This window comes from Pipistrellus kuhlii, unplaced genomic scaffold (genome assembly GCF_014108245.1).
Source record: "Pipistrellus kuhlii isolate mPipKuh1 unplaced genomic scaffold, mPipKuh1.p scaffold_m20_p_20, whole genome shotgun sequence".
In the NCBI taxonomy this organism is placed as follows: domain Eukaryota; kingdom Metazoa; phylum Chordata; class Mammalia; order Chiroptera; family Vespertilionidae; genus Pipistrellus; species Pipistrellus kuhlii.
The window spans coordinates 13,732,298-13,744,316 of record NW_023425516.1 but is presented as its reverse complement, the minus strand read 5'-3'; the positions used below and the strand labels follow the sequence as shown (position 1 = coordinate 13,744,316).

Here is a 12,019-nt window from a genome sequence, read left to right as displayed (position 1 = left end):
CCCAACACTCAGAGGGGAGCCCCCAGTCAGGGTGGCGGTGTCCTACAGAGTTCGGAGTTGGGGCCTTGACCTGAGACTGCTGAGATGGCATCCTTGATCAGACTCTGAAAGGTGGCAGACTTTTCTCAGGACACCAAGGGGTTGAGGACTGGGCTGGGAAGTCTGCACCTGAGCCTCTTTCCCATCACTTTCGAGCTGGGACCTTGGCCAAGTCCCTCAGCCCCGCAGTGCCGGGACCTGGGCGGCCGTGGGAATAACCACCCAGCCCGCAGGGGAGCTCGGACGGCGCAGGCCAGGCCTGCCACGGATTGCGTTTGTGATTCACGTCAGGGATTTTCGGAGAACTCGGCTTGCACAGCTCCTCGGTAAGAACCAGGCCTTAGGCATTTACGTCCTGGGCAGCCAGCTCCTGGAGTCTCAGTTTCCTGTTCTGTAAACGGGGAGGGGGGTGGAGGGGGAGTACCAGCCCCGGGCTGTGACGGAGTGGAGGAGGAGGTCCCTGCAGCAGTGCGCCAGCCGCCTTTACCCAGGACACCGCTCCCCGGGCTCATTCATTTCTCTGCCTAGGGCAGGCACCCACTCCCTATACCCTGCACTTCGTCAATTCCTAAATGTACATCTTTTTCGCATTGAACATCTCTGTAATCAGAATGAGTTTTAAAATCCATAGTGCCTCCATGTTATAATCTGTAGCATTTTCTCTCTCACACCGACGCACAGAATTGTGGTACATCGCTTAGAGTCAATGCGCCAGAGAGACACCGGATGCCTACACACACACACACACACACACACACACACACACACACAGCTGACAGACGTGGAACCCAGACCCTGAAAGGAGACAGTGCCTTACACAAGGTCATGCAGGCTAGGAGACAACTCTAACATACTTAGAGCAGGGAAGTCGTTTTACTTTAATATAAAAATCTCCTCGTAAAGAAAGTCAGGTTACCAAAGTCAGAAAGTCACTACATGTCAGTGAAGTCCCCGGAAGGTCGATACCACACTTTCCAGCTTTCTCGCCTCTCTCTCTCCCTTTGGGCTGGTGAGCAAGGTCAAGTGTGGGACCGGAGAGGCGGAGCCTGAGATCCTCGACGGCTGGCGTGGGCAGGTGTGGCCCCAACACTTTCCTTCTGCTTTCGTGTTTTTTTTTTTGTTTTGTTTTTTTCCTGTTGTGTTTTTTTCTCCTTCTGCTTTCTTTCCTTTTTTTTTTTCTTCCTTTTTTTTTCTTTTCTTTTCCTTTTTTTTTCGTTTTTTTTTTTGTTTTTTTGTTTTTTGTGTTGTGTTTTTTTTCTCCTTCTGCTTTCTTTCCTTTTTTTTTCTTTTTCTTTTTCTTTTCTTTTCTTTTCCTTCTGCTTTCTTGGTTTCTAGGTGCCACTTGCCCTGCCCTGGCCAAGCCTTCGGGGTGTCCAGTTCGGCAGCCAGGGAGACAGCGATGAGAGAGAACCTCACCTCCTCGCTCCTCGGACGGCGCCGAGGGGAAACACATGAGCCAGGGCAGTGGGTCCGGCGGCCCTGAGCAGGCTGGGAAGTCTGCCTGGTGGGTTGTCTTCTACGATCTGAGAACCGCCGCCTTACGTCTATGGCTGCTTCCCAGACCGGAAGGAGAACCTGGGTGGAGAGAGAGGGGTCAGAGGGAGCAGACAGACAAGGCAGGGGCATCGGACCCGCTAACCACTGGGCATACAAACAGATGGACTCTGCCACCTTTTTTTTTTATTGGATAATTTTAGGTGGTTTTTATTGCAGAGGAAGCATTAGCTTCTCAATGCTACCTACGACTGTAAGACGGGTCTTTGCAAAAAATAAGAGACTACATGTGAATTCTTGGATTAGACATAAAGCACACCAAGCTATCTGAATACCAGACTTTCAGTGTTTTCCTGCAAAGTTTGGAAAAGGAACAATGATGTCTGGGGTTGCCGGGAAAGCACAATCTGGGCGCTATTTCCATTTATGAGAATGTAGCAAAGCTCGTCAGGGTTGGGCGTGGCAGGGGAGGGGGAGGCTGAGAGGTCAGGATGGGATCTAGGCTCTTGCTTCTTGTCAAAGAAGGACTCCCTGAGTGCTGCTGACAGCCCTGCCAGCAACGGCTGGTGTGAGCCCTGAGCTGGTTTGGAGCCAGGCCCCAGGGCTCAGCCATCCCCCCCTCCCCGCCCCAGTGCCCTCTCTCAGGAAGTGACATCATTCCTGCCCAGTCATTCGAGCCAGGAACCTGGGAGTTTTTCTCAAGTCCTCCCGCGCCAGCCCCCCCATCTGCTACATCTTAGTCATCGTGCCCCAAATATGTCCCTAACCCCACCACGTTCATCTCCCCCACTGCCACCCCCAGTCCAGACCTCAGCAGCCTCCCTGCCGCCCCCTACAATCCATGCATAGCAACCAAATGTCTCTGTCACTATGCGGAGCTGTCTTCCCCCGGCTTCCGCCCTTCCATGGCTCCCCATTGGTTCCATCCACTGAACAAAGACAAAAATCCAAATACTGTGTGATTCCACTAAGATGAGGTGCCTCAACTCATTAAATTCATAAAGTCAGAAAGTAGAATAGCCAGCCAGTGTGGCTCAGTGGTTGAGCACCGACCAGGAACCAAGAGGCAGCCGGCTGTCTCACGGTCAGGGCACATCTCTGGGTTGGAGGCTCAATCCCCAGTGGAAGTTGTGCAGGAGGCAGCCCATCAATGATGTTCCTCTCTCATTGATGTTTCTATCTCTCCTTTTCATTCCTCTCTCTCATAATCAATAAAAACATTTTTAGCCGAAACCGGTTTGGCTCAGCGGTAGAGCATCTGTCTGTGGACTGAAGGGTCCCAGGTTCGATTCCGGTCAAGGGCATGTACATTGGTTGCGGGCACATCCCCGGTGGGGGGTGTGCAGGAGGCAGCTGGTCGATGTCTCTCACTCATCGATGTTTCTAGCTCTCTATCTCTCTCCCTTCCTCTGTAAAAAATCAATAAAATATATATATATTTTTTTAAATTTTTAAAAAAAAGAAAGTAGATTGGTGGTTGCCAGAGGCTGGAAAAAGGATGAATTGATGAGTTAGTGTTTATTTATTTATTTATAATTTATTTTTATAATCTTTTTTTTATTGGTATCAGAGAGGAAGGGAGAGGGAGAGAAACATCAATGATGAGAGAGAATCACTGATTGGCTGCCTCCTGCACACCCCCCACGGGGCATTGAGCCCTCAACCTGGGCATGTGCCCCCCGACCAGAATCGAACCCAAGACCCTTGAGTCCACAAGCCAACGCTCTATCCACTGAGCCAAACCAGCCAGGGCGATAAGTTAGTGTTTAATGAGCCCAGAATTCCAAGATGGGATGATGAAAAAATTCTGGGAATGGGTAATGGGGAAGGCTGCACAACAATCCAAATGTAGCCCTGACCGGTTTGGCTCAGTGGATAGAGCCTCGGCCTGCTGACTGAAAGGTCCCAGGTTCGATCTCCCTCAAGGGCATGTACCTTGGTTGCAGGCACATCCCCAGTGGGGGGTGTGCAAGAGGCAGCTGATCGATATTTCTCTCTCATCAATGTTTCTAACTCTATCCTTCTCCCTTTCTCTCTGTACAAAAAATCAATAAAATATATTTTTAAAAATGTAAATGTACTTACTATGACTAAACTGTACACTTACAAATAGTTAAAATCATAAATTTTATGTTATACATATTTTATCATGATTTTAAAAATTTAAAATTGTAAAAGACAAAGGATTGTATCATGTACTGGTTAAAGCCTGATATCCAATATGGCGGCCACTAGCTACATTTCGCTTTTGAGCCCTTTAGAAAGGCTAGTCTTGCCGAAACCGGTTTGGCTCAGTGAACAGAGCCTCGGCCTGCGGACTGGAAGGTCCCAGGTTCGATTCCAAGGGCCAAGGGCATGTACATTGGTTGTGGGCACATCCCCGGTAGGCGGTGTGCAAGAGTCAGCTGGTCGATGTTTCTCTCTCATCGATGTTTTTAGCTCTCTATCTCTCTCCCTTCCTCTCTGTAAGAAAATCAATAAAATATATTAAAAAAAAAAAAGACTAGTCTTACTGAAATGTGCAGCAAATGCAAAATATACATCAGATTTTGAGGGCTCATACATATGTTTAAATTTTATTTCTTGACTTTAGAGAGAGGAAAGGAAGAGAGAGGGAAGCATCAATTGGTTGCCTCCCACACGCACCCTGAGAGGGCTCAGGGATGCACCCGGGTACATGCCCTTGACCAGGAATCGAACCTGAGATCCTTCGGTCCTCAGGCTGACACTCTAACCACTGAGAAGCACTGGCCAGGGCTGGAACTGAGTTTTCTTATTGGCTGCGGCACTACCCCCGGGAGAGCAGGACCTGCCCACCCGGGTGGCTGGCCTGCCTCCCTTCCCCCCACTCCGCTCCCCACGCATTCGGCAGCAGCAGTGGGCAGCACGGTGACTCACAGCTTCCGTATGATGGTCTTCTCCTCCTTGTTTCTGCTGGCGCCGCTGGCCCTGGCAACCACGGAGTCCTTTCCTCTCCTTCCCGCTGGGCCTTCTCGTGCTGGAATCAGGCCACTGGGAAAGGGAGGGCAGACAAATGGGTTGTTTTATTGCGGACCTCTTACTGGTGCAGTTCTGAAAGTGAAGGACCTTCATCGTCATTATTATTTTTTTAATAAAAAAGACTTCCCACATAGTTTATCCCAGATCCTCCGATTACTTATGTTTATCCCATTTATCTCATCTTTCCACCCACCCACCCACCCCACCCTCCATGCATCTACCTTCTTTTTGAACCACTTGAGAGTTGGAAACAGCTTACACTTTTATTCCTAAAGAATTCAGTGTGTATTTCCAAAGGACAACGATATCCTCTCATAACCAAATAGTTCAGTTATCAAAATCACCTCACCGATCCTTTAAAACGGTACATCAGACCTTGTCATTCCCTCGATTAAACCTTCCCCACTTACAATAAAATCGGAGCTCTTGCCTGTGGCGGACAAGGCACCAGTCCCCAGTCCCCAGTCTCTTCTGGACCACCCTCTCCTGCGTTTCAGGTTCCCCCCTGCTGGGTCTCTTTAACTGGCCACGCTGGTTCCCACTTGACTTTGAACTTCTCTGAACTTCTCACTCCATTCTGGTCCTACTGAATCTATACATGGTTGTCTGCTTCCTGTCACCCCAGAGGGGCTGTCCCTAACTACCCAATTGAAAGCAAGTCCCTCCCTTGGCTTTGTGGTTGAATATAGACCTATGAACAAGGAGGTCACGGTTCTATTCCAGGCCAGGGCACACGTACCCGGGTTGTGGGCTTGATCCTCAGTGTGGGACATGCAGGAAGCAACCAATCAATAATTCTCTTTCATCATTAATGTTTCTATCTCTCCCCCTCCCTCCCCTCAAATCAATAAAAAAGTATTATGCCCTAACCGCCGGTTTGGCTCAGTGGCTAGAGCGTCAGCCTGAGGACTGAAAGGTCCTGGGTTCGATTCCTGTGAAGGCACATGTTGCAGGAGGCAGCGGATCAATGATTCTCTCTCATCGTCGATATTTCTATTTTTTCCTCCCTCTCCCTTCCTCTGAAATCCATAAAAATATATATTTAAAGAAAATAAAAATGAATAAAAAAAATAAAGAAGTGTTTTTAAAAATAATAAATAAATAAATAAAACAAGTCCCTCCCCACCAACTCCCTCGGCACTTGGGTCTCGGTCACACCCCTGGCGTTATGTTCCTGAGAGCACTGACACCAGGGTCCTGAGTGCTTATTTCAGGCTTCCTTGCTGCCAGCCTGCCTGTCTCCCTAGATGGCACGCACTTGCTCTGTTTCGGTCACGCTACACCCCACTGCTGGGCACCGTGGGCGTGGAGAAGCTGTCTGAATGGCGCTGGAACAAACAGGGGGCGTGTGAGGGACGTGGGAAGGCGCCCTCGCTGGTGGCAGAGCCCACCTCTTGTAGCACTGCAGCTCCTCCTGCGCCAGCAGCAGCTGCGCCTTGAGCTTGTTGCGCTCCTGCAGCACGTCCCGCAGCTCCTGCAGCGTGAAGCGCGGCCGGTTGGGGTCCGTCAGGTCCACCACCATCTTGTCTGGTCCCAGGCTCCCCTGGAGAAGAGATGTCACTGATGCAGCTTCCCTCGGGAGGAGGGGCTGTCCACCCCAGAAAGCTACGGCCTCTGGTTTGGTGACTCCCAGGGGCCCTAACGAGAGGGGGTGTGGCCTGTGGGGAGTGCTTGGCTGGTGGGAAAGAAGCAAAGGTACCATTCTCCAAGAAAAGTGCCGGGGCTCCTTTGGCTCAGTGGATAGAGCGTCGGCCCGTGGGCTAAGGGTCCCGGGTTTGGTTCCCGTCAAAGGCGTGTCCCTTGGTTGCAGGCTTGCACCGTGGCCCAGGTCAGGGCGCATATGGGAAGCAACCAATCTCACATCTATGTTTCTCTCTTTCTCTCTCTCTCTCTCTCTCTCTCTCTCTCTTTCTCTCAGCATGTCATCCAGGGAGGATTTAAAAAACAGAAAGAAGGCCAAAACCAGTTTGGCTCAATGGATAGAGCGTCGGCTTGGGGACTGAAGGGACCCGGGTTCGATTCCGGTCAAGGATATGTACCTTGGTTGCGGGCATATCACCAGTAGGGGGTGTGCAAGAGGCAGCTGATCAATGACTCTCTCTCATCAATGTTTCTAACTCTATCTCTCTCCCTTCCTCTCTGTACAAAATCAATAAAATATATTTTTTTAAAATAAATAAAAAATAAAAATAAAAAACAGGAAGAAGGTTGTGACACATGGATGAACCTTAAAGACATTATGCTAAGTGAAAGAAGCCAGCCACTAGAGGACAAATATCATGAGTCTACTTACAGGAAGTACCTAAAATAGGCAAATTCATAGAGATAGAAAGTAGAGCGGAAGTTACCAAAGGCTGGGGGGAGGGGGAAACGGGGACTTGCTATTTCACAGGCACAGAGTTGCAGTTTTGCAAGATGAAGAGTTGTGGAGAGGATGGTGTGATGGTTGCACAACCATGTGAATGCACTGAATGCTACTGATTTTTTAAATGGTTAAAGCGGTGAGTTTTATGTGTACGTGATCACAGTTGAAATAATAATTTAGAAGAATAAATAAAAAATAAGACCTATTTGCATGAACTGTCGAATGGAACTAAAAATTCATTCTCTGCCTCCCCCCCCCCCCCCCCCCCATTCTGAAGACTGTGGTTTGGGAGGAAAATGTGCCATCTCAACTGCTGGCTGACGCAGCCTGTCCACTGTGCCCCCATGGGAGGTCACACTGTCCATGGTCCCTGGTGGGGCCTCCTCCGTGTCCATGTGCCTGGAACTGAAGGTGTCGGGAGGAGGGCGCAGGGCGTGAGCTGCGGTGCTGGGTGAATCCCTGAACTGCTCTCGAGCCTCAAAAGCCAGGCTGCTCATCATGATATACAACCCCCTCCTACGATGACACAAAAGTAGAGCCCTAGCCAGACTGGCTCAGTGGATAGAGCGTGGGCCTGCAGATTCAAGAGTCCCGGGTTCGATTCCGGCCAAGGGCGCGTACCTTGGTTGCAGGCCCAGGCCCTGTCCGGGAAGCAATCAATCAATGTACTTCTCTCACATCAGTGTTTCTCTCTGTCTTTCCCTCTCTCTTCTACTCTCCCTAAAAATCAATGAAAAAATATCTTCAGGTGAGGTATATATATATATATATATATATATATATATTGTAGAACTGTATATATTAGGCCTTATTTGTAAATGTCATTGTGGCTGTGGCTAAGGAGTAGGTGAAATTCGAGTGCAGCAGGAGAAACCTTCACTCTTCCCTGGGAATTTCAGTGACCCTGGCCGATGGCCTTCCAGGGCTTGCTCCTCAGTCTGTGACTTTGGATCCCAGTTCTGGAGGAATGTGTGTCTTACCCCTCCCTCCAGCTGTGAGCCTCCAGAACGCAGGGCCCTCATCTGATCTACTTCCATGGCCCAGAGCGCACACAGTGCAGCCACTCAACAAATGCTGGTGCAGCATAAGGTCCAAGCACCATTTCAGAATGGTGTGGTTAAAACCAGCACCTCTGAGCTCAGACCCTGCCTCCACCTCCTCCTTGCTCCAAGTTCTTAATAAATTATTTGCCTGTTCTATGCCTCCATTTCTGTCAAATGGGTATAAACCTATATAATAAAAAACTAATATTCAAATTGACTGAACGGTGGAATGACCGGTCGTTATGACATGCTCTGACCACCAGTGGGCAGATGCTCAACACAGGAGCTTCCCCCTGGTGGTCAGCGCTACTCAGCCAGAAGTCAGGCTCCCGCCTCCACAGCAGCACTAAAGATGTCCAACTGCCGGCTTAGGCATGGGGAGCAGGCCTAAGCTGGCAGCTGGACATCCCTCTGAGGGCTCCCGGACTGTGAGAGGGTGAATGTCCTGCATGGGCCTCTAGTATAGTATAAAGATTAAGTGAGAGAGCCCTTTAAGGCAGATCTTATTTTTAAAACTGTGGCTGAAGACCCTATACTGAGAATGATATTAACTTAGTGAGTTGCAACAAGAATTTAAAAACTCATAAAGTAGGAAATATGACAGTGCTTCATGTTAAGCTGGGTAAGTTGATTCCTGAAATGTAATCTTGTAAAATGGAGGTATAACACACATGGAGTAAAACATATTAGTACTCATGAATTTACTGCTTGATATTTGCCATATGTTTATATCCACAAAGCCACAGTACATTTCCTCTCTGCTCCCTCTTACTGTCCCCGCCTTGGGGTTAGGTTAGCGCCAATCTGTCCTCTGTAAGTAAAGATTATTCTGCCTGTCCTCAAATCTCACATATGGTAGGCTGTCTTTTGTGCCTAGCTACTCCTGTTTTCTTTTTGTTTGTTTTTTTAATATATTTTATTGATTTTTTACAGAGAGGAAGGGAGAAAGAGAGAGAGCTAGAAACATCGATGAGAGAGAAACATCGACCAGCTGCCTCTTGCACACCCCCTACAGGGGATGTGCTCGCAACCAACGTACATGCCCCTGACCGGAATCGAACCCGGGACCTTTCAGTCCGCAGACCAACGCTCTACCACTGAGCCAAACCGGTTTCGGCTCCTCCTGTTTTTCAATGCAACACCTGGGAGGGTCATCCACACAGTTGTGTGTATAAGCACTCTGTTCTTTTTCGGAGCGGTGTAGTGTTCCATTGTATGGATATACCAGCATTTAAAAACTCAGCCATTTCTCCAGTGCATTTGGATTCTTTCCAGTTTTGGCACAATTATGAATAAAGCTACTCTGAATATTCTCACACAGGTCTTTTTTGTGGTCATAAACACGAATTTCTCTTTAGTCAAACTTTACTTCTTCATCTAGGTCGAAGACACTCACAGTGTGATGCCTGGACCAATAGCATCAACATTATCTGGAAGCTCGTTTAAGACACACATCCTCAGGTCTCAGTCCTGACCTACTGAATCAGAAACTCTGGGGCTGGGCCAAAACCGGTTTGGCTCAGCGGATAGAGCGTCGGCCTGCGGACTGAAAGGTCCCAGGTTCGAATCTGGTCCAGGGCATGTACCTTGGTTGCGGGCACATCCCGAGTGGGGGGTGTGCAGGAGACGGCTGGTCGATGTTTCTAACTCTCTCTCCCTCTCTCTTCCTCTCTGTAAAAAATCACTAAAATCTATTTTTTTAAAAAGAAACAAAAAAAAAAAACAAAAAAACAAAAAAACAAAACTCTGGGGCTGGGGCCCTGCGGTCTGTGTTTTAGAGAACACCAGGTGACGGTGATGCTTGCCAAAGCGTGAGAACCACTGCTCTCCGTCATGGTAAAACATGCCAGCGGCCACCGATTCACAACCAGCCAGGGCAGGGCCCAGCACCTGGTGACTGCCCCACAAGTGTTTCCAGTCACAGTGTTTCCAGTCTGAGGGCTGGACACTCGCAGGTGCTCTGCTTGGAGGGGCTTTGATAGTCAAGAGAGGAAAGGGGCCCAGCCGGTGCTGCTCAGGGGTTGAATGTCGACCTATGACCCAGGAGATCATGATTCCTGGTCAGGGCCTAAGCCCGGTTTGTGTGGGGCGTGCAGGAGGCAGACAATCAACGATTCGCTCTCATCATGGATGTTTCTAACTCTCCCTCTCCCTCTCCCTCTCTAAAATCAATTTTAAAAATGAATTTTAAAAGAGAGCGCGAGCCCTGACCGGTTTGGCTCAGTGGATAGAGCGTTGGCCTGCGGACTGAAGGGTCCCAGGTTCAATGTCAAGGGCATGTATGTACCTTGGTAGCTGGGCACATCCCCAGTAGGAGGTGTGCAGGAGGCAGCTGACTGATGTTTCTCTCTCATCGACGTTTCTAACTCTCTATCCCTCTCTCTTTCTCTCTGTAAAAAATCAATAAATTGTTTTAAAAGGGGGGGGGAGGGGAAGGGGCCTCCGTGCCAGCGGGCACTGCCCCCCCCCCCGCGCCCCCGGCCCCCGCACTCACCTCGGGGCCGGCCGCCGCGCCCCCTCTGCGCAGCGCCTCCACCTCCTTCCGCAGGCTGTCCCGCTCCATCCGCAGCGCCTCGGCCGCCAGGCTGCCCTCGTCCACCAGCGCCTCCAGCATCTCCAGCACGCGGACGATCTTGAACTGCAGCCGCGTCACCCGGGGGTCGCTGCCCAGCGCCATCAGCTCGCGGCCCACCACGTAGGAGATGTCGTACACGTCCTCGGCCGTCAGCTGGAAGGGGCTCTTGCCCAGGGCCCCCTCGGGCCCAGCCTCGTCCTCCTCCTCCTCCTCCACCTCCTCCTCCCGCAAAGGGGGCTCCTCCATGGCCGCGCACAGAGCCCCGCAGCCTCGGGAGCTGCTGTCTCCGAGTCTCGGAAGGTCCAACTTCCCCCCGAACACGGAGAACTTTCCGCCGGAGCCCGCCCGCCCCGGCGGGGACGGCCCGGAGCGGCCAATCAGCGCGGCCGCGGGGGGAGCGCGCGGCTCGGGCCCCGACGCCCCGTGCGCCCCGGCGGCCGAGGACCCGGCGGAGAGCGCCCCGAAGATGTGGTTTGGGGGGAACGGACGTGGCCGGGAAGGGAGCGCAGCCGCGAAGAGGGACGGAGAGGGTCGGCTGGCCGCGGCGGCTCCCCGCCTGGCAGCCGCTGCAGACTCTCGGGGAGGAGCTGCGGCGCGGAGCTCCGCCCCTGGCGACCGCGCGGCTACGGACGCCGAGTTTCCACGGAGAAGGGGGCGGAATTTCCGAGAGAGGGAGTAAAAAAAAGCACCCAGCTTCTTCCTTTCTGCACTCAGGCTTTCCAGCCGCAGAACTGGCCTTGCACCTGGAGGGAGGTCGGGTCTCTGATGTCTGCTGAGGTCTGCGACAGGGCGGAAAGCGGTCGTTGGGGGCCGCGTGCCGGTCCGGGAGCCCGGGTTGCGAGAAGCTCCCAGGCCCACGGTTGCCAGGGCCTGGGGCATCGGACCCTCAGTTAAAATGAGGAACCCCTACGCTGTGCGCTTTGCTCATTCTTGGGCTCCTCCAGGCAACCAGCATTGTGGCCTTGGCCAAGTTACTAACTCCTCAGAGCCTCAAAGTCCGCCCCAGTGAATAACAGCACCGAGGTGGAGGGGTTGAATATACCAGGTGATGTTTCTATCTCTGGTGCATTTAGACATCAAGTCCTTAATAAATGGATGAGATAATGAGATAATGATCGTGACAGAAAGCACCAGGAGGAGCTCAGAAACGCCAGCTGGTATTCTCCTTCCTTCCCAGAAACAAACGTGAAGCTTTCGTACCACGCGGACATTTGGCACCTGTGGTGGGTGGGCACATTCTCCAGAGACACTGGTAGGGGGTATTCCTGATCCATCAGCAGTGGGGCTTGCAAAGCGAATTACTTCTGTTTTGCTGAGAGGTTTGTCAGAGGGAGAGAGCTCAGCAACCGAGCCTGCCAGCTTTCTTTGTAAGAAGCAACATAGACACTATTTCCAAGGGCACAGTGTTCCTAGGATCAGAGGCAGGATCCTGGGCACGGGCTCGGATGTTACAATGCCCAGTGACTCAACACCGAGATAAAATATAAATAAAAACGGTACAGC

At 51.1% G+C, this 12,019-nt stretch overlaps 1 protein-coding gene and 1 long non-coding RNA gene across 3 annotated transcripts; both read right to left on the bottom strand.

Moving 5' to 3' along the window:
• Positions 1-701: 701 nt before the first annotated feature.
• On the bottom strand, positions 702-1,230 carry LOC123652845. The gene is made up of 2 exons (XR_006742362.1): positions 800-1,230; positions 702-769 (listed from the first exon to the last, which is right to left on the bottom strand). It is a non-coding gene; the product is annotated as an uncharacterized LOC123652845 (long non-coding RNA).
• Positions 1,231-1,310: 80 nt separating this feature from the next.
• Positions 1,311-11,288, bottom strand: RILPL2 (Rab interacting lysosomal protein like 2). 2 transcript variants are annotated; one of them, XM_036449225.2, is made up of 4 exons: positions 10,436-11,259; positions 5,925-6,076; positions 4,432-4,545; positions 1,311-1,614 (listed from the first exon to the last, which is right to left on the bottom strand). In XM_036449225.2, the coding sequence occupies exons 1-4, from the start codon at positions 10,760-10,762 to the stop codon at positions 1,584-1,586; spliced, it is 624 nt and encodes a 207-aa protein (XP_036305118.1). In that variant the 5' UTR covers positions 10,763-11,259; the 3' UTR covers positions 1,311-1,583. The 2 variants fall into 2 exon arrangements, with proteins under 2 accessions (XP_036305118.1, XP_036305117.1); XM_036449224.2 differs by lacking the exons at positions 1,311-1,614; positions 4,432-4,545 and having other exon boundaries at positions 5,687-6,076; positions 10,436-11,288.
• Between the last annotated feature and the right edge of the window lie 731 nt (positions 11,289-12,019).